This window comes from Magallana gigas, chromosome 3 (genome assembly GCF_963853765.1).
Source record: "Magallana gigas chromosome 3, xbMagGiga1.1, whole genome shotgun sequence".
Lineage (NCBI taxonomy): Eukaryota > Metazoa > Mollusca > Bivalvia > Ostreida > Ostreidae > Magallana > Magallana gigas.
The window spans coordinates 39787151-39809780 of record NC_088855.1 but is presented as its reverse complement, the minus strand read 5'-3'; the positions used below and the strand labels follow the sequence as shown (position 1 = coordinate 39809780).

The 22630-nt window shown below is 31.4% G+C and overlaps 2 protein-coding genes, 1 long non-coding RNA gene and 1 other non-coding gene across 6 annotated transcripts; 3 read left to right on the top strand and 1 right to left on the bottom strand.

Moving 5' to 3' along the window:
* Positions 1 to 4046, bottom strand: LOC105342284 (malonate--CoA ligase ACSF3, mitochondrial). Of its 3 annotated transcripts, none has more exons than XM_020072972.3 (7): positions 3232 to 4043; positions 2787 to 2987; positions 2362 to 2522; positions 1825 to 1970; positions 1349 to 1468; positions 979 to 1095; positions 1 to 474 (listed from the first exon to the last, which is right to left on the bottom strand). In XM_020072972.3, the coding sequence occupies exons 1-7, from the start codon at positions 3922 to 3924 to the stop codon at positions 98 to 100; spliced, it is 1815 nt and encodes a 604-aa protein (XP_019928531.3). In that variant the 5' UTR covers positions 3925 to 4043; the 3' UTR covers positions 1 to 97. The 3 variants fall into 3 exon arrangements, with proteins under 3 accessions (XP_019928531.3, XP_011447481.3, XP_065935805.1); XM_011449179.4 differs by having other exon boundaries at positions 2799 to 2987; positions 3232 to 4042; XM_066079733.1 differs by having other exon boundaries at positions 407 to 513; positions 3232 to 4046.
* A 737-nt stretch (positions 4047 to 4783) lies between these two features.
* On the top strand, positions 4784 to 5745 carry LOC105342285 (uncharacterized). Its single transcript, XR_010712184.1, has 2 exons — positions 4784 to 4874; positions 5149 to 5745. It is a non-coding gene; the product is annotated as an uncharacterized protein (transcript).
* Positions 5746 to 9831: 4086 nt separating this feature from the next.
* On the top strand, positions 9832 to 13061 carry LOC105342286 (uncharacterized). The gene is made up of 6 exons (XR_010712183.1): positions 9832 to 9983; positions 10072 to 10121; positions 11243 to 11386; positions 11574 to 11679; positions 12213 to 12247; positions 12339 to 13061. It is a non-coding gene; the product is annotated as an uncharacterized lncRNA (long non-coding RNA).
* A 4168-nt stretch (positions 13062 to 17229) lies between these two features.
* LOC105342287 (uncharacterized) lies at positions 17230 to 21394 on the top strand. The gene is made up of 5 exons (XM_066079732.1): positions 17230 to 17886; positions 18222 to 18274; positions 19501 to 19650; positions 19755 to 19845; positions 20590 to 21394. The coding sequence occupies exons 1-5, from the start codon at positions 17777 to 17779 to the stop codon at positions 21038 to 21040; spliced, it is 855 nt and encodes a 284-aa protein (XP_065935804.1). The 5' UTR covers positions 17230 to 17776; the 3' UTR covers positions 21041 to 21394.
* Positions 21395 to 22630: the final 1236 nt, after the last annotated feature.

Below are 22630 nucleotides of genomic sequence, written 5' to 3'. Positions count from 1 at the left end.
TACTGATTTATTCAAGACAATTTTATTGATTTATTCATGACAGTTTTGAAAAAAAGGTTAAAATTAAACACAAATTTTTATAAATACATGTGATAAATCATTTTCTTTTGGGTCCAAAGTACTGCTTGGTAATGTCCTTCTTGTTTATTTTACCCATATTGTTTCTAGGAATTTGATCAACAAACTTGAAAACACTTGGAACTTTATGTTTAGGTAGTCTTTCTCTTGCCCATTCTTGCAATGTTTCTTGAGTCAAGGTATTTCCATTTGGTTTCAAGGCCACAATGGCCACCACTTTTTGTCCCCAAGTAATGTCTGAAACCCCAATAACACAGCACTCCTGGATGTCTGGGTTCTGTTGAAGCACATCCTCTATTTCCAGAGCACTAATTTTGTATCCTCCATATTTAATGATGTCTACAGACAGTCTGCCTTTCATTTTTACCACACCATTTTCATATACAGCCATGTCTCCTATTCAAAAATTGAGAGAGGTTAATATCACATCAAATCCTGCAGAGACAAAGAACATAGTGAGCATTACAAAGGAATCATCTTTATTTGTGGGGGGTCAACATTTGTGGGTAGCCAAAATTTTCCTTGTTTATATAGGGACATAATTCCGTTGGTTGTTTGATCATGATAATTTCAATATTAAAATGTTAAATAAGTGCTTGTATATACATTCATGGGGATCTAAATTAATGGGCAAAGTTTTACCCATAAAATCCACAAACATTGGTCCCCATGAACAATGATGATTCCAAAGTACATGTATATAAAATACAGAACACACCTCTAGGGAAATGCTAGGGAGGTACAATTTTGATTCATTATAAACAAAAATATTTATATCTGATAAGTTTATATTAAACACATTTTAAGATTACAGGTACTTGGAATGAGAGTAACTTTGCTGTAAGCTTAAATTTGTTATAAGCATGTTTGTTGCAACCATAATAACTGCAATACATGTACCTGTTTTAAACCAGCCAGTAGAAGTGAAAGATTCTGTGGTTTTGTGTGGTGCATTCCAATAACCACTAAACACATTGAGGCCCTTTATCAAGAGTTCCCCTTCTTGTCCCTCTTTACCTAGTAAAATGTACAAAAGCTTGATTTCTAGGCTTATATTTAGGTATACCAATATTTTGTTTTAAAATAGATATCCCAAAATCTTCATTTATTAGTTCTTATATCTAGAAACTGCATTGTCAAGCAAGTTACAGATATCTTTCCTTAACACCTAAAAGCAAATTTCAGTCATTACACTTGCCTTAAAAACAAAAATATCCTGACAGTTATAAAACATATAAATCATCAAGTGAAAGAGCTACAATTGACCCACCTTCTGTGACCGTGACCTCTTTTTGATTGCCCTCAACAATCACCTCATATTCACCCTTCACATAGGCATTGTACACTCCAATCATGAAGTTCACGTATTTAAATGGTAAACCAACAGCTCCTGGGTGATAAAAACAACATAGTACATTGTGTACACATACACACACGTACACACACACAAAACTCAAATGTAATTCCACCAAAAAAAAAAAAAATTATTATAAAATCACGAGATAATGTTTAAAATCTAGTTTATGTCCCTAACCATAGCTTGTAATGAGGCACTGATAATCAATACACCAATTTCAATGGACACTTCAAAGAGAGTCTTACATCCTGATAATAATTTAAATGTATAAATTCAACCACAATATTTTTTTATAGATGGATACCTCTATCAAGTTTCATTTTTTTGGCTCCTGACTAGTTCGATATAATATGATCTTAGTTTAGTTGAGTACTAGGTAGTCAACCAACCTGGCACCCTTTGGCCTTTGTATGGATTAGTGAGAGCCATTCCTATCTCAGTCATTCCGTATCTCTCCAGTAGGGTATGGCCAGAGATCTCTCTCCACTTGTTCAAGACAGGAACAGGGAGAGCAGCTGAACCACTCACAAACAGTCTAAAAATAATTTCATCATAAATCATGGATTTCTTTCATAATTTCAAGCTCAAACATTTTTTATAAAAACTAATGGTACAAGTAATCTCTTGAGGAGTACAATAATTCTTTGTTTTGAAATAAATACAAGTAATTCCAAAATTCAGTAAGCTAAGACATTGGTTGACCAATGTCCAAATGACTGATAATGTGGCATCAATATAGTATATCATGATAAGAATAACAGGTACATATTACTCTCTACCACTACTGATAGTCAAAATGTCCTAATTTAAAATGTGGTATGTGGTAAAAGAACATAGATTTTGTTGAAATTCTTAACGTTCTAAAAAATCTTACCGGTACTTAAATACCTACATTGGAAAATGAATTAAGATTTCATTACATGTACCTCATTTTTTGAAGTTGTTCCTTGATGGCTTCTTTTGTGTCCTCAGATGCACTTCCATATGTTTCATCGTAGTACTTGATCATTAGAGAATACATTGTTGGAACACCCATGAAAAGTGTTATATAATCTTCATTCCTTTCTAAAAATCTCTCAAAGACTACCTGAAAAAGAAAACCATCAAAATTGTAGGCATTTCTTTATGGCGTGCCTGTTTGGAATTACATGCACAACAATACTAATAGGGAGACTCTCATAGGTCATAATACATAAAATACAACACATAAAAACACAATTACAAGAAATTAATGATTTGATTACAAATGACTGAATACATGTAGATTTTCAATGTATATCATTATATGCATTATATTTTAACAATTTACAATTCCTACAGAATGTTTAAAAAACTTATAGAAAACATGTACATGTAGTTTTACTTTTGCATCAAACTTTGGCAACATGTAAACTGTAGCTCCACAATACAGCGGGGTCAGCAGAGCATTGACCACACCATGAACATGGTTCAGAGGCAGAGAATGAACGATTCTGTCATCTCCTATCCATCTCCAGGCATCAATCATCCCAAGTATATTGATATGTAAATTTGTATGAGACAAAAGAACTCCCTGTAAAAATAGGTGACGAAAGCATATCTTTTTGTATTATTCTAGCAAGAAAAATGATTGTGTTAAATGCATTTTAAATTTCATTCAATACTTAAATGTTGATAAGATTAAAGTAATTTAACATGCTTGTATCTCATAAGTATTATAGTTATCAATCAATCATGATATTGTAACAAAAGTATCCGGAAGCATTTTTTTCATCAGCATGTTTATATATAACAGGGAGTACTGCTGCTCAATATACCTTAGGTTTTCCTGTTGTACCACTGGTATAAATCATTAAAGCTGGTTTCTGTAGAAACCACTGCTCCCCAATGGCAAAGTCCAAGTCGTCATACCTTTCAAAAGCTAGGTTTTCATTGCTGGTAATACTTTGGTATACAACAGGGGTTGGGCCAAGATGTGAAAAACTGACAGCTTTCTCTTTGTGATTTTGTGTTGTCAGTAAGAGTGAAGCCATAGAATCTGTTAAAAAATACTCTAGGTCTTCTGTGGGATATGCATGGTTTAATGGAAGTGCAACAGCGCCCAACATCCATATAGCCCACAGCATAACCACATAGTTCACATCATTGTCGTAAAAGAATGCAATCACGTTGGTTTTGTCTCTTTTCAATGGATCATAAGCATCATACATCCTTCTCGCAAGAGACACACTTTTAGCGTAAATAAATACATATGAATAAGAATCTGAGCTGTCTACCAAAGCTGTTCTTGGAAAATAATCAGGTATTTTGTATATCATATGTGTGCAAGGGAATTCTGTAGGCATAGGATGCGACATCGGGTCTAGTTTGTCCACTGTCAATGAAGTTGCTCCACAGTGAAAAGCAGTGCATCTTACACATGATTTAGATGTTATATCTTTAAAAGGAAATGGGAATGAATGTAACAACGTTGTATTCCTAAACCTATTAGCATATCTAAAACAGCTCATTTTCCAACTTATACTGACAATCAAGAGGAAAACGAAGAAACATCAGAGTATTAGTATAGCTTCATCTTAAATCCAAAGCGACCTTTCCATGTGTTTATAGTCTGAATCCCGAGCCCGAACAGAAATATTTTGCCACTTGAAAAATATTATGGAATTTTAAGGTTTCAGGTGAGTTTTATTTGTATATTTATGAATTAAAAATCAAAATAAAATTGTTGATATTGACAAAAAATATTTAAAATCAAAACAATTATTTCCCGCTTATCAAATCGATTACTCTGATTTTCTTTTATTTTGGGTGATTAGACACTGTGACACGTTTCAATGAACCCGAAAGTAAAAGTAGAAATGGTCTGGAGAACAGACTAACTATTAGTATTATATCAATAGGCAAACTTAAAAGGCTAGAGGCATAAAACAATGGGAAAGAAAGACGCCAGTGCTAACAGGGGAACGCCTGTTGAACAATACAGAAAAGACATAGGTATAACATATACGCTATTTCTAATTTGTTTTTGTCGTGACATGTCTATAATCATTGTCATTGAATTTGTATACAAATATCCAACTATACCAGGAATTCGAATGTTACTCGTTACAAGTGTTGCAGAGATTTTAAACGTGCCCGTACTGTTTGATATGAAAAGCAAATCTCCAACATCATAATCTGAATGCTTCACAGATATAATAGCACATTTGCACTTTCGTTTCCACAGTGGCGGATTCAATAGGCGCGATGAATGCCTGTCTTAATGTATGGTTAACAAGCTAACGGCAGCTTGATTTTGAATAATGGTAATATACAGAGATATATCGTGACATTCTTTACAATTAACATGAATGGGGTTCTCATTTCAATCATAAGAAAACATGACTACAAAAAGAGTAAAAAAGAAGTGAAGTCGATGAAAGACAAAGCTGATATGAAATCTTCGGCTCTAGGAATAACGGTAATTTTTTTTACTTTTTATTGTTATTGTTCAATATCTAAGACATCTGTTGAAATTGATTTCAGGAATGACATCCTTAAATGTGGAATTTCTCATGTATATATATATCATAAATATGTTAATTTATATTACACATTGAATTAATTCTAAATAAAAATTATTGGAAACTTATTCAGCATATATTTTTATCAAAATCACACTGTACCTAAAGCTTATAACATTCATGCATTTTCGGATACATTATCAATAGAAATTTTTTTACATTATTTTCCAGGAAATAATTATGATTCTGGCAGCATTATTCGCACTTGTTGTTGGAATATATATGTTTTTGTTCTGGCAGCTGTCTTGAAATGAGAAACCAGCAAACTTGATTTTAAGTGACGGATACTCAGACATATTTGTAGTTTGTTAACATCAAATCCTGGTGATTGGTACAAATATCATATTTAATGAAATCCAAAACATAGTGAGAAATTCAAATATTTCTGATTTATTTTTTCTGATTATATTTGGTTTGAGAAATGTACAAAATTTTCTAAGCCATTATTCATTGATCAATTATTAGGGTTGATATTTATGTTTTTTTTTATCTTGTTAACCTTGTGTTAATCACTTTTTGTTAACAGTGATCTACTTAAGAATTGTACATGTATGTTTTTTTTTGTGTACGAGTACTATATATAGTATTTGTATAGTATTCAAAATGTCCATTGCAAAGAATCTTTTACAATGTGTGTTGTATGTTGTTTGATTTTATCATTTGATTGTGGAATATGTATGTCACTAACAGGCTTGAAGACCAAAATTTCTACCTTGGAATAACACTATGCAGTAAAATGTGATATATTAATAAACAATTTGTTTTTTACCTTGCGTTCTTTTTTGTATGGTAAAATTAAAATTCTATATATACATGGTGATGACCAAAAATTCTTAGTTTCTTGGAAAGTATTTTTAGCAGTAATAAATGATCAAATTTGTTGTTAGTTGCCATTTTATGAAAATTATATAAAACTTTTGCAACAGTATTTGTAAACGTAAATGTTTAACACTAAACATCATACGCAAAAAAAAAAACAAAAAAAAAAACCAACAACAAAAAAAACACCCCCCCCCCCCAAAAAAAAACAACAACCGAGGATTACAGTTTTATATCTTTAAAATCAAAGACAAATACTATAATTATAAAAACAGATATTATATGTTTCAAAAACACTTTAACAATATTCTTTGGCACACTGAAATTTTATGCATGATAAATCATCACGGCATAAATCTAATTGCTGAGATTTGAACATCACGCAGTCAATGAATCTCATTCAATAAAAATAGATTGAATTAAATAAAGTGAACAGAGAAAGGAAAAGTATTCTGCGTACACTCTCTTCAAGGATATCTTTGCATAGTGCAATCCACAGATGTAGTTATGTTTCTGTTGTTGACGAGCAGTCACCATCTTGTGATACTGCAAAAGAACAGCTGACGCAGTTTATCTCCTTTTTCTGCAATGTCCGCTATAAATAACAAACCCGTCCAAAACAGCTAGAAAGAATTTTGTCATTATTCAAATAATTCATCTGTTTATCATAATCTGATCGTTTTAGTTACATGCATTTATTTGTGCTTGTAACATAGTGATTATTTTGATTAAGCATGAATTGAGAAAAATTTATATAAATATAATTACAAAGTAAAATATAATATTTCAGACTGTATTTTTTTTGGAAACCACAATAAAACAGAGTATAAAATCTTCATTTATAGTAATACACAAGTCCAGTCATGTATATGTTGTCGTCCTAGCTAAAATACCATTGGTTAAATAAAATGTAATTCTAGCGCTCGCAAATCAACTATAGTCTGTCCAAAGTTATTGCTTTCGTCACTTTTTGATGATTTTGAATAAAAATACACATACCTGTGAAAGAAGTACAGTTGAAATCAATGAAATGGAAAATATCAAAGATATCTTCATTGACAAATTATCCCTTTTCACTCGTAAAATTCCACTGGAACGAAAACAAATTTCTTACGTAGTTTTATAATGGAAAATGTTTACATCTTTTCTCCATTCGGAAGTACTCGGGACACCTCGCGCAATTTTTCAACGTTATCATCCTGGTTTATTAATGGCTAATGCAATGCAAAACCACCGTAGACTTTCTATTTTGGGATGTGTATTGAAACCTGAAGCGATAGAGGGGTCGTTTGTTGCAACCACTATTGAAAGAAAACCACTATTGAAACAAATTATTTCAATAGTGGTTGGGAATGCATTTCATTAGAAAAATCACCTTGCAACCACTATTGAAATAAAACCACTATTGAAATAAATTATTTCAATGCTGGTTGGGAATGTATTTCATCGGAAGAATCACTTTACAACCACTATTGAAATACAACCACTACTAAAATAAAATATTTAAATCGTATTCCGGGATGTATTCCATTTTGAAAATCAATTTACAGACACTGTTGAAGTACAACTACAATTAAAATAATTTTTTTCAATCGTAGCTTAGAATGAATTTCTTCATTAATTTTTCTTTGAAAATTTACATTTTTTTCTTTACAATTATCTTTCTACAAACATATCATGTCCTATGATATTGTATATTATTTGCACAATTGTCAACATCTTGTAAATTGCCAGAACTTCTATTCAAACCCCCTGTATATTGAATAATTATTTATTGATAAATATTATTATAAATATTACTATTAATATAAATTATTTCAATAGGGGTTGGGGGTTACTTCACTACGACCACTATTGAAATATATTATATCAATAGTGGTTAAGGATGCGATTCATTTCAATCACTATTGAAATAATTTATTTCAATATTGGTTGGGGATACCTTTCATTTCAACCACTATTGAAATAATTTCAATAGTGGTTGATGATGCATTTCAGTTTTATGTCTATTATTATGTCTGTTTGTAACATTTTCCTTTCTGCTAAGGGAGTTTCTTAAGAAAAGAAGTAGGTTTACCTCTATATGGTCATAATTTCCATACCACCTGTCAGCTGGAACCGAAAGTGTTATGCACAGTCGGAATAATATACATTAGAATAAAATCCTACCACTATTAAACTATTTTATTTCAATAATGGTTATAATGAACCGCATCCTTAACCACAATTGAAAAAATTTAATTCAATAGTGGTTGTAATGAAATGCATACCTAACCACTATTGAAATAATTTATTTCAATAGTGGTTGTAATGAAATGCATACCCAACCACTATTGAAATAATTTATTCCATTCAATATTGGTCTTAATGAAGTACATCCCCAACCATCATTGAAATTATTTATCTTAATAGTGATATTCATTATTACATAAATCTATAATGCTATATAAGCTATAAATTATTTTTTAATATGCAGGGGTTTTGAATAGAAGTTCTGGCAATTTACAACGCTGTCTTCTAGTACAAATAATTTACAATTTCCATAAAACATGATATATCTATAGAAAGAGAAAGGTAAAGAAAAATATGAAAACAATTCTATATGTTAATCTGCGAGGATTAGTTATTTCTGCACAACAGTGACAATACTAAAATAAGTACATTTACATCATAATCTTGATTACTATTACCATAAAATATGCAAGTCTTTAGTACCTTAATTATGTATTTGAATTGTTTGTTACATTAAAACAAATGTATATGCATGTTTATCTGCGAGAATTGGTTATTTACTTCTACACAGCAGTGAAAATTGTACCATAATTGTGTATTTGATATTAGATTTCTTGCATTTTAAAATAGTTTGCAAATATGATATACAACTTCTTTCTTTCCAAATGTGTTACATAATAGTGATTACATAGTTATGATTATAAGTAATTCATTCCCATCTACTATTAAAAAAAATTAAGTTAATAGTAGTTGAACCTTAATGGTGTCTGTAAGGTAGTTCTTATCATGAAATACATCCCCAACCTCTATTAAATCATTACTTCAATAGTGGTTGTATTTCAATAGTGGTTGCAAAGTGATTTTTCTAATGAAATACGTCCCCAACCACTATTGAAATAATTTATTTCAATAGTGGTTTTCTTTCAATAGTGGTTGCAAGGTGATTTTTCTAATGAAATACATTCCCAACCACTATTGAAATAATTTATTTCAATAGTGGTTTTATTTCAATAGTGGTTGCAACATATGATGTTGCTTATGCAGTCATTCCAAAATGATTAGCATTTATTTTTAAAATATTGTCACTTTCTTATATATGATATTTCTCAGTGGACAGTATTGTGAATTTTTATTCGAAAAAAGAAATTATTTTCATATCATTATTAGAAAATTAATTTGAATTTATATTCTAAATACAAGCAGGAAAACACATAAAAAATCCAATCTTCCATAATTTATTTTTAAACTACCAAACTTTATTACTATAAAAACCTCCTTGTTTATTCTTATTCACATCTATTCAAATAAGTACATGTATGTGACGGATGAGTTCATTACCAGACCAGGAAATAAAGAATGTAACGAGAATTTTTTTTCGTTCATATTGAATATATTGAAGATCTATTGGTCTGAGTTTTTATTTCGGATAATACGTAATACTATATGTTTGTTTGTAAAGTACTTGATCTGAAGTATAGATTAATTAGTGTACAAAATTGATGCATTCAATGGGAATTCCTTATGATGTAAAATATATTATGAATTCAATATGTAACTATGATTATTTACAGGAACCAATACTAACCATGGAATACAAATTATTTCGAAAATTTTAATTATCAGAACTTTCAAACTTCATGACCATTGATGCTAAGAATATTAAATCTATATGTAATTTAAAATGTTAAATAGAACCATGCATCTTTAACCGTTGATATACATCTTTCTCTCTCTCTCTCTCTCTCTCTCTCTCTCTCTCTCTCTCTCTGTGGCACAATTCGAAAACTTCATAGACAAGGAAACTAAGCCATGTGTTGGATTATACAGTCGATATTCCTCGGCAATCTACACGGCTTGTTGATGGCATATATTTCAACACTCTTAATCTTACCATTTTGTATAAATTGTAAAGAAGATTTGAATCCCATTGATCCAGAATGTTTTCAACCCGGAAAGTAAGGTTTCCACGTTTGTCATAAAAAAATGTCAAGATTTTCAAATCGATTTCATAATTCATTTTATGCTTATTTGTTTTATATACAGACCAAAGCGTTGCTGTACGGACTACAGAACAATTGCAGGAAAATGCCATGGTGAGTATCTTTACACCGTTTAGTTGTGTTTTGTGTAACTTGAATCATTTGGTACAATACTGAAAAAGTAATAAGAAATCATTCTTTGAAAATTATAAGGTTATCAATTACGGTCGGGTCGAGATAAAATCAAATACAGCCCGAATGGCTTTATAATATATTTGATCACGCTCAACAGTAATCGATCATCTAATGATATTCAAAAATTGATTCCTGATTACTTATATTTATATCAATTTCAGCAATTTTAATACTTAATATTGAATTATTTGCATTTTTACGTTATATTCGTTGAAATATGTAAAACTTGCTTGTGCCCCAAAATAAGTTTATAAACCTCATTGATGAAATGTATTTTGAAGTGTACGGTACAAATTTAATTCCTAGTGTTATCACAGACAAAGGTACTGGAACATGTAAAATTTCCTGATATAATCTAACATATCGAATAAAAGATAAGTCTATTTCTTACATCCTTTAAAAATAAAAATAAATAAGAGTGAAAATCATTTAATGAATATTTAGAAAGGATAAGCATGAATGCTTCAGTCTATGCAAGAAGGTTAGCTTTTGAAACCATGTAGAATTTTGGTTTAGACGTCGGTCATTTCAAGAATTAACATTACGTTTATAAAAATGTTGTGTAATTTTGTCATTCGATGCCAACAATTTAAATAATAAGATATTCGATGCATGTATGTTGGATATATCAATGTAGGACATATTTATATAAATTGCATAGTTACTCATAGTGCATTTACTTTAAAGTAATGATCTTAACAAAACAAGAATCTGGGATGTAATTTAATGAACAATAAAAATTCGGTTTATGCTTCACTTTACAACGGCTGATATGACAGTAGCCATTTTAAAACTCTAGAAACGTTTTTATAGCTAGTTTTCCTTTTTCTGTTTTTTAGTTCTAAGCAGTTGTTTATAAGTAAAAAAAAACATCCTTCAAGGTCATGGACACGATTTTGGTGAACATTGATTTTTCTGTCTTTATTGTTTACAATGGGGATCTGTAAAGAGGATCTAAATGACTTTTTGTCCAATAACCTTTTGCTTGAAGAAATATACGAGAAGCAATTTAATACCTCTTTAAATTATTTCTGCATTAGCGTGCATAGGTTCCTTTGGTATAGAATGTGTTAAACCATGCCCTTCTGGATATCATGGAATAAAATGCTCGGAGAAATGTCTGTGTGACGAATGTAACAGCACAAATGGAGTGTGCTTTAACGTTACCGGAACTGGAAAAAATGGTATTTTAATTGGAAGTGGTTTTGGAAAAATGATAAGTATTTTGTATCGTACATGATCAGATAATGAATTTTTTTGGGAATGAACGGAGTTACAATTTATAGAGCTGAAAATTATTTATCAGATACATCTATTTTAGCTTTTTAATTTTTTTTAGTAATGCTTCTACAAGGGAGATTTTAATTGCAGAGAATACCACTCGACCTGGCATATGGATACCAGTTTTGTTAGCTGTATTATTTAGCTTGGGAGCCATAGTTGTGCTTTTTACCTTTCTTATTAAAAGAACTTTGAGGTAAAATAATGTATTGACAATGATAAAGATTTGAAATACGTCTAACTTACTAATAAAGAAAAATTACGCCGAGGTCGGAAATAAAATTTAAAAAAGCCTCTTTGTGTGATAAAATTAATTTAATACCTTTATGATTATTCGTTAAAGAGGCTTGTAAATGTAATATCCACTTAAAAAATAAAATGCTTTCTTTGGTGATTCATGCAGAAAATGAAAGTGGCGACATTGCAGAAAAAATACATAACCCGCGTTTGCGTGTTATGTAATTTTTTCCCTGCAATGATTGCTTCCTTCATAACCACCATGATTCATCAAAGAAAGCATTTTATTGTTTATATTTATATCTTTCTTTTAAGTAATACGTGAGATAAAAGAAACTGCCAAATCGTCTCCTATGGGAATTTGAGTCTGACATCATCATGATGTTTAATTGTTTTCTTTTCTTTTATTAAACTTTGTATATCAGATGAAGAATTATTTTCCAAATACTTCTTTAAGAAAAAAATAACAAAGAAAATCCCATTCAATTTCAGAAAGAAAGAAACAGGACCTAGATTTCCGGAGCAAAGTATATCATTTCATTTCTTGCATTTTGTCATAATCAAGTACTTTAAATAAATAAGACGTGTTACTTCACATAGTTGTCATTTGTCTTGTAGCACAGAAATCAGAAGAGAATTTTGAGGAATGCGATTACGATGTCGTTATATAGAGAATCATGTGCGGTGCTAAAAATCAGGACATGTTGAAAACATAGCAGTGACTTGGGATTGGAAAGCTGGTTACATGACTCACAATCTTGCAAAACAACATGTCTAGAAAGATGGTCTAAAATTTAAAAAAAGCTGAAATTCAACTTCATTGAGTATGGGATTATCAAACCATTTTCTCAAACAATCATCACACAGATCAAACCCGTTATTTTATTAAGTTTAATCATTTCTATTTTTACCATCACTGTCTTGATGTACGTAGTGGTAAATGTATTAAAAACATGTATGACATTTCATTTTACCATCTTTTCCAGAGTTAATACTCTTACTTGGGTTATCTATAAGAATTGCATCAAAACGCAGAAATTCATATCTTTGTCTTTAAACGTAAGACGTTCATTCAATGAAACCATTTTTTACTTTCTGTGTTGTATAGAAACCGAATAGTATGAGTATTGACTACAGGGATATGTTCCTTCTTCTTAAACTAAAATCCCAGATCTCTTAAACGTAATTAATTCTTTTCTTAATTTTTAGAATAGCGAGTCGGTGAAGGAAAGGAAACTGATGCACATGTTCTTGAATTATGAAAAAAAATGATTCCCTATTTTGTCCTTTCTTCAAATCTAGAAGCAATTAGTTTACATTTGTTAAGAGTTGAAATATGGAAAAGTACAAGAAATGCAGTTTATGATGCGAAATGTTTTGCTTTAAAAGTGAGTTCACGATTTTCATAAACTTCAAAATATTTGATTTGTTTAATTTATGAAGACGTCAACTTGAATGATATGGTATCTATAGATGTATAATATAATATATTATTATATTAGACATTGTTAATATTCTCATAACTTTTGAAGGAAAGAAGTTAAAAACTTCATTTTTGGGGTATAATATAACAGAGATATTTAAAAATTTTTCCTGCATTTTTAAGTTTTTACATTTCATGCTAAAAAATGATATCGGTCGAAATCGGTATTCATATACGAAAGCCGAGAAGGATCATTCGAGATTCGAGATTCGAAATACGAGATTCGAAATACGAGATTCGAGATTCGAAATTCGAGATTCAATATCTAAATTAACCAATCAAATCAAGGATCTGAAAATATGTATCCTAGCGACATCAAACTGTTCTAAATAAAAATCATACGTACATGCTCTTATATACAAATAAATGCTATGTTCACTTCTCCCTACCTTGCTAAATATTTATTTGTATTTACTTTTACACAGAATATCTAAGTAGACTAGTAATAATGCAGTGTGCTTCGCGGATTTAAGTGATTTTGTTTGCCCTGGTGCATTTCCACCTGATGCGTTTGAACCCTAAGGTATTTTACCACCAGTAATAGTTTAAAACCCAGGTTTATTCACCCCTTTTGTGTAAAAATGCGGTTATGGTAGAGAACTTCATAAGCGTAGCTAATTTTTTCTGTAGGGGGTCCTAGGCCAATTTTAAAATTTTTTACTATGTTAATTTAATAAGCTCCAATTTTCCCGAGGAGGGGGTCCAGATCCCCTGACCCCCTCCTTTCTAGATCCCCGCATGAAGATTAGTACATGTATCTAAATAATCTAAATATAAATAATCTGTCCTGTTTCACTAATAAATATAAGCATTACTTATCGTTTTTATGTATGCATACAGTGATACACTAGTACTATGATTATAAACAAATCATTGAGATATTATCACATCATACGGAATTATTAATAAATACAATTTTTTTCCTTTTCCTCAGTAAACAACTTATTATGAGTCTTACTTTTGGAATTGTTTTCAATATAGAAGGATACCTACTTTCTACAATTAAAGGTAGGGATCATAGGGTGCCAATTTGTTCACATTGCCGATTTCTTGTGCAGAGAACAGTAAAACCTTTTATTTGATTGTGCATGAATATTTCAAAATTAATTGTTGTACATATATTTTGTTATAATTCATTCATTGATATATCAACAAGAAAGAATAAAAGCATATGTTTCACAGCCAAGTTAAGTTTCTCTGTAGTTTCCTACCCCCCTACCCCCCCCCCCCCCACCGCACCAAAATTGACAATAATTACATATAAGTCATACAAATGTTTACTTTTTTTGTAAGTAAATCTCTGAAGATGTAAATAAGCACTGCAAACAAAGATGTGTGTATTTAATATACTACTACATTACACTTAGCCAGATAAAAGGTAATCAGGATGAAGCTACAAGGGGTGAGTGGTGCAAATTTACCAATTTGTCGCCATACACACAGAACACCAAATAAAGAAACTGTGAGTGGTGTGTGGAATGCATAAAAGATGGCGGCAAATTATCTCAAATAATCAGTGCAAAAACCCACAAATAGGCTGTTATTTGTTTCATATCCTGCAAAAACATTGATAAAAAATGTTATCGTCCCATAACATAGCCGATTAAGTTAATGTGTACATATGGTCAACGTACATGTAATTCTAATATACAAGAAGGCGGACGTATCAGGCGGGGACCCAGAATTTTTTTTCTCCAAAAATAATCGGTTGAATTACATTAAATGCTTTGAAAATTGTTTTAAACTATCGCACGGGTCAAAATGCGTGATAGAAGCTATGTACAGTGTAATTGGAAACTTTCATTTTATATCAATATGTGCATGTAGTATTACCTATTATAACAAATGAGAGTATAGCACAACTGCCACAAGCAATACATGTCCTTTATCGGCACCACCTCCCTCCCCATAAAAAATGAACCAATTGTCGTTTTATTTGCTAAAATGTGTGTGGTTCAAGATTTTTCTAAAGGACATACCCGATTAGAATTGAAAAAGAGTCGGATGTTTAAAACTAATTTTGTCAAAATTCATTTGGTTATATTTTGGTCCATTTGGATAAATATATGCACCAGCGCAGCTCTAATTTATATATAATCAGGCCATAAATTCCAAATATTTTCAAAAATTAATAGCTTTAAATCCAGTGGATGAAAGAAAAGGAAAGCAAGTCGAACTCGATGAGTGCTAATACCTGTGTTGAATGAATGGTACAGTAGGATATGCGCAAAAAAGTCCCGTCTACTCTTTCCTACCCTATAATTATTGGAATATTAAATCCGATTATAAGAGTCAAATTAAAAATCAAGTACGGATATGTAACTGTTTATCAAAAGTAAAACTTCTCATAATTTATATACAGTGCATCGTTATGGAGCTACACAGAAAGTTTTATATTAATTTGCCGAGCCAAATAAAAAAACCCTGGAAAACGAAGAGAAAACAAAGTGGGGACAGAATAACTGACAAATTAATTAGGACTATTTAGCCCCTCCCCCCCCCCCCCCCCCTTGAAATGTATATACTGAAAACAGATTATTGGCGTACAACATCCGCACACAATTTAAAGAAAATTTCATGTTTTTTTTTATCATTTTCGCTAGCTAATGTAAGACATCACAAATACCCCAAACCCCCTCACGGAAAAGGAAATGCTAGGTGATGAGAGAGAGAGAGAGAGAGAGAGAGAGAGAGAGAGAGAGAGAGAGAGAGAGAGAGAGAGAAAGAGAGAGAGAGTCGATGTAAATCACAGGTGCGCTAACACCGTTAAAATTAAAGCTTGCTACATGTTGTTGGTCTGCCCTACCCTAGCTACCTCCTCTCTTTTCTCGTTTTAGAGGCTTAATTATTGTCTATATATGCCTGTAACAAATCAAATCAATTTCAAATTCTACATGTAAATCAAAACTGAATTTCAATTGACACTACAAAACTCTATGTCTGTCTGTCTGTCTGTCTGTCTCTCTCTCATATCGACAAATGCATTGTCATACCCTACAATACACTATTCTTATCTGGATTTTTGTCTTTGAGGTTGTAAATCATTATATCTTCTATGGTTTAAAACTTTATCACAACCTATATTTTGACATGTCGATTATTTCATTGAGTTTCGTTTCATAGCTAAAACATTTAGATTAAACAGATCTTTCTTCGCGAGCCGATTTTTACACAGTTGGGGCGAATACAATTCGGGTTAAAATTATTCGGGGGGAAATACATACAGGGCAAACAAAACCACTTAGATTCGCAAAGCCAACAGTGTTATTTCTAATTTAATTGTTTATACTGTGTGGGGTTAATTCATCAATGTTAATTTAACCATTTTATAACCACTATATAAGAGCTATTAAGACATTTATTTGTAGGAATGAGCATGTACGAATGATCTTTGTTTAGAACAGTTTGATGTTGCTAGGATACAGGTTTCAGATCCATGATTTGATTGGTTAATTTAGATATTGAATCTCGAATTTCGAATCTCGAATCTCGTATTTCGAATCTCGTATTTCGAATCTCGAATCTCGAATGATCCTTCTCGGCTTTCGTATTCATATAACATTAGCGGACAAATGAAATTCTTTTAACAAAGAAATATGTAAATAATTGAAGTTCCCTAGGCTTATATTATAAATTCATGTCGCATGGTTTGTTTGTTGTTGAAATAATCGAACACATATCACTGTATCCTTGTAAAACCAAGCTGATATAAGGAAGGAACGTTATAAAGGACTTCAATCTGTATATGATAAGTTGAAGATGAATGATCTTTTTAAATATGATACAGTACAATGACAAGTCTTATTAAATGGCTACTCGCAAGAGCATTTGCGTTCATCAAACGCATCATGCTTATGTTTATCTTTCCAGAGTCATGTTAAATTCGTCTATTTTGATGCAGGGGATATTACTAGATTCCTGGTCAGCGAACAAGGAAAATATAAGTGTTCCTAGATGCCAGGAATTATCCCGTCGTATATGAACCAGAACATATAATCATTATGATCATATTAAGCCTTCAGCTCGTTGAAAAGCAGAGAGAGAGAGAGAGAGAGAGAGAGAGAGAGAGAGAGAGAGAGAGAGAGAGAGTTGATAGTTGTATATTAAAAAACCGCCATCACTTGGTCCTGTGCCTTTTAGATGTTGTAAATATTTGAGGAAGTATCTCACTTGATAAATCATTTAAAAACATTTTTTCCCGATGCAATTCAATGACTGAAAAAGTACACAAAGTGATAGTCATTGGTGAGTATTTTCACTTCAAAAGGGGAAATGACTTCATTCTGGAAATCAAATGTTAAAGATGTTGTGATAGTTTGTCCATATCTACTATTCTGACAGCAGGAATTTAATTTCATAAAATATATCATTATATTAAAATTTACATTTTCTAAACAAGGAAACAAAATATTACGTTTTCAGTAGACTACAATATTCCCAAATAACCGTGAACCTACATTTTCATCGTGTTGTCGAGGACATAACTCTGAGGACAGGCCTTACATAAGGACAGTGTAATTGCAGATATTGAACCAAATGTGTTCAGATAATTAATCGAAGTGCATTGTTTAGTATGGATATATTCCGTTATATATCTTTGAATACTTTGACCTTTTTTATCGTTGCAGCGAATGTGCTCAGTATCAGGAGTCTGAAAACATCCGGTGTATGTAAACAGCACGAGTAAGTCGATCATGGAAAATTCATGCATGTTCTTGTTTGTCTGGTTCATCTTGTCGTAGTTTTCATTGATAGACTTAAGGAGGCTGGATGGTCAAATTAACATTAAGATCTGCCTTAAAAAATTAGAAGATTTTGGGGGCCATAAATTGCATTAAATTGTTTAGTGAAAAAATCTTATCATATTAATATGCCTGCTTAATGTTATAAAATTGTAATATTTCCTTATATCTTTAAACGAATCTCTTTTAAAAAGATTCATATAGTCTAAAAATAATCATGATTACCCAGCCTTCTTATTAATTTATGTAAAGTATTCCTTTCTTCCTCCCCAACAGCGGATTGTATCGATGCTGCAGCAACTTTCGACAAGAGGGTCAGAATTGTATTCGTAAGTTTTGAGAAACGTTCCATTATAATCAAAATAAAACGTAATGCAAATGAATTGAATAAACAAAACATTCAGTTGAATAATAATTTTAATCACCTTTAAATGAACACCGTCATGATTTGAGAGGATTTAAAAATTTATTTACAATTATGTTTAATTAATTTCCAAAGACCAATTGAAATTTGAGGGTCAGGTGTTTGCGTTATATGAGATAAAAAATTTCTAATATTTTGGTGATATATAAACAAACATCAGCACATGTTTTGTTTACTTTTTGATTGCTAAACAGATTATACCATATTTAAAACAAATCTGAATTTGACAAACACTGGATACATTGGAAATTGTTTATTTGTGTTCATAGCGAACTGGCTAATAAATTAAGACCATACTGCTTTAGGAAAATTCTTTACCAGTAAAGGACTATGTGCGGTATGGTCAAATATCTGCCCCCGATTTCAACCAATTTTTAAATAGTAACGTATAAAAATAAAATCTTCACAAATCATTGTAAAGAGGATGCCTATAACTAAAATATTGATTTTAGTCATCATTGCTCATTCGCTGTTTATCTATAACGTCACATAAATGACCTAATCTCGCAAATTTGCAAACAAATGAAAATATTCTCATTTTTGCACTATATTTTGCATTTTGAAGTATAGAGCGCAGGTCTGCTCAAGTGCGATTTTAACATATGTTTTTCTTCAGATAGTTATACACGTTATACTAAAAAATGGTACTTGAGCAAGCCTGCGCTCGATGTTTCCCAGTCGAAAAACCATCGGAAAACACCCACATTTTGCTACAAAACACCAATTTATCAAAATAATGCAATCTTCATGACGTCATTCCTACATTATGACGTCAGTTTGGTGATAACCTTTTACACCTTTACTTCCAAAATGATTTTAACTATCTTTCACTTTAATTTTAAAGCTCTTTCTAAAACTTTGATTTTGGGGGCAAAAAATGCATAAACCCGCACATAGTCCTTTAATCAAAGTAAACCAAAACATGGCACGAGCTTTGATAACATCTTAACAATTTTCACTCTGTATCTTGCCTTAAACTCAAATGACAAATGGTTGACCTGATTAAAAATACCTTAGTTAAGCATCGTAAATATAAAATGTCGAAAAATAAAATAAAAAAAACATTTCAGCTGAAATCGTCACCATGCTCCTTTAAAGCTATCCTATGGTGTTTATTATATTGAAAATTAGCCTGTGTTGGATCTTTTGGTATCAACTGTTCTGGAAGATGTCCTGAAAGGTTCTTTGGTTTTGGATGTCTGGGTCGCTGTAATTGCAGTGAGGACCAAATCTGTGACAGTCGTGACGGATGTATGGAGGACAACATAAGGCAATATGAAGGTATAATAAATGTGATCAGAGTTCTTTAAAGGTAAATGAACATATCAAATGAAATTAAGCTGCGCTTATCTTATGCTAACATGTGTTTATTGTCATAATTGTAGAATCTACAAGAATATACCTTTATATAATAATCCTACTATGTGCTATTATAATCTGCCTGCTTGTGGCACTGGTGGCAGTATCGATAAAAAGGTAACGATTGTAAAAATTCCAGCTAGAGACAAGTTCCTCTCTCTTCCACATACATTTTCCCGTGGCAATACATTTTTGTGAACACTGTACTTCCTCTTTGCAACATTTTCATTTTTTAAATATCACTTTGGTGCAACTTCCTAATTAAATGCACTTTTCTCGACAATTTCGTTAAATTTGTAACGAAGAGATATGAATGTTTTTCCTACAGTTTTATTTTCGAAATGATATCAACATTTCTTCAAATTCTGACACTCTTAATAACTTTTTATGTTTTGCCAGACATTAATTTTTTTGTAGCATTATTACATAAAATGTGTTAATTAAAAAAACATACTATAACTTTATAGATACATGTATATTGTTTTCAGGAAATGTGATTTTAAACCTCAGAATGATTATTAATGTTTAAGAACGTTGAATTTAGTGATAAATGAAAAGAAAAAAGTGCTTCAAATTTTAACCATATGTATTCCTAATCGCAATGGAAACATCACAATTAATGTATAATTACCGGTATGTTTTTTCCAAATATCAAAGCAATTGTTCTTTAAATGTTCGCTTTTACAGAAAACCATTAAACTGCAATGAAACCTGGAACAAAATATAAGCTATACTTTCTTGCATACTAGTTTATATCTACATTGTTATAGTGGTTTTTTAATGTTAGATTAAAAATGTCTTCCGATCCCACCAGTCAATTCGTAAAATAAATATATGCATATTTTAATCATTTGTCTCCAGAAAATTTACACCATCTCGACATTACCAGCATGAACTAGTTCACACAGATACGCCGGGAGAGTACACATCTACTGAACATCAAGGTTACCTGGAGTGCGTCTCTGGCTCTGGACGAATGTTAGAGAACAGTTCACTTGAAAACCAGTTTGAAGAGTTACAAAGCAGTAATTTAAGATCTACACATTATGAGTACACAAATCCAAGACTTTTTCCAAGTGAGGACAAAACGTTTTATCAAAGAGAGAACAGACAAGAAATTCACCTCACAAATAACACAGAACCTCCTGTAAGAGCAGACGTATGGAGGTCAATCAAAGACAATGTTAAAAAGAATAGGGAAAGGAGCAGTGTTCTACGAATACTATCGTCAAGAATTTCTCTGCATGAAACAAACCACAGTGGTAGTTATATATCTGTTATTGATGAAAATCCACATGCTGAAAAAAGTTGAAAAAGGTTATGCATTTTTGATGCAATGTCCACAAACATTTTGCTCTTTGTATTTCTGATGCAATGTCCACGACAATGTTGCTACATGTGTATTATAGAAATACAAAATGAACTAACATCATACATGTAGTTTAATTGTAGTGTAATCGATACTGGTAACATAATTTTTTTACTAATTAAAGACACACAGTGTAGATTTACCAATGTATGTGATGCTACAACAATATTTCAAGGTTAAATAAGAGATAATTGAAACCACTTGTTTGTGGTATAAATACGACATCAATCAATTTCTTTTATATTTATGTATTATGAATTCGGAAATGATTTCATTCTCGTATACCTTTTATGTAGTCAAACAATCATATTTTATACATAAAAACAAAGATATATATATTTAAAAAACAATTAAAGTAGATTTTAAGTTTTTTAATAAGTACATGCAGATTTAAAGGATACAAGGGATACAATCATTGTGATATCACTATATCCTGTTCATTTCCAGATCAATTTGTTAGTTGTCTGTCCCGATTAACAAACTTTTGAACAGCAATCGACGAGATTGATCTATAATGAAAAAAATTATTGGTACTACTCAAAAAATGAGTCATGTAAGAAAGATGTTGTTTTTTCCTTCTTTCACCGCATACTTTAGTCGTTAGGTTCAATTTAACCTCTGTTGTGTATCTAAAATGCTTTTGTAATGACTGGCTTCAAATTCCGGAAAATCCCCGACGAACCGTTGGTCTTTTACCAATAAGTAACCATACCTTGACTTAAATTCCTGCTGTTTAAATGTTTGTGGTATACAAATATATACGGACCACCCACGGGGATCAGATTTTGAACATCCTTTAATCTACTGTATCTGAGGAAGCTCCCACACAAATTTCAGCTTGTGAGCCCCCCATACCCTTGGAATCATGATTTGATCAAAATTGAATCTTCACTTCCTGATAATGCTTCAACACAATTTTCAGCTTTTCTAGTCAATTGGTTTTAAAGAATTTTTAACCGGGGTTTCCAACGGAAAAATCCGGTTATTGAAATGGTGAAAGTGGCGGGCGGGCGGTTGCAAAAAAGATACCCTCATTGTACGGATACCTCCTCCTACAGTTTTCACGATAGGAAGTAGTTCTTTTGCAGATCAGTTGTACATATATCAGAGCTGTGCATATTGCTAGGATTTTGAATTTTAATAATTCATGAAAAAAATACCAGCTTTTTTAACTTAGTCATTTTTTGGCAAAATATTGCATAAAGCATACCCTCTTTGTACGGATAACTACTCCTACAATTGTTAAGGTAGGAAGTTGTTCTTTTGCAGATCAATTGTACATATATCAGAAGTGTGCCTATTGCTAGGATTTTGATTTCTGATTATTTGTGAAAAAATACCAGCTATTGAACTTAGTCATTTTTTGGCAAAATATTGCATATACATGTACATGTAAGGTACTCCATTTCACTGGATACAGTAAGTAATGTTTATCAGATTAGAGTTGACATGGATTATGGATACAGTTCACATAAAAGAAAACCCGGTTTGCTGTCACATTGACAGCTTTTCACTTGTCTCTTTATATTCCCA

Bases quoted from the DNA above. Each gene is read 5' to 3' on its own strand.
- LOC105342284 (XM_020072972.3), bottom strand. From the start codon at position 3,924: ATGAGCTGTTTTAGATATGCTAATAGGTTTAGGAATACAACGTTGTTA. The intron at 1,971-2,361 runs GTACATGTAATG...AATTATTTTTAG, and splicing joins GAACAACTTCAAAAAATGAG to ACTGTTTGTGAGTGGTTCAG. The intron at 475-978 runs GTACATGTATTG...ATTTTTGAATAG, and splicing joins TACTGGCTGGTTTAAAACAG to GAGACATGGCTGTATATGAA.
- LOC105342287 (XM_066079732.1), top strand. From the start codon at position 17,777: ATGGATATATTCCGTTATATATCTTTGAATACTTTGACCTTTTTTATC. The intron at 17,887-18,221 runs GTAAGTCGATCA...CCTCCCCAACAG, and splicing joins GGTGTATGTAAACAGCACGA to CGGATTGTATCGATGCTGCA. The intron at 19,846-20,589 runs GTAACGATTGTA...ATTTGTCTCCAG, and splicing joins GTGGCAGTATCGATAAAAAG to AAAATTTACACCATCTCGAC.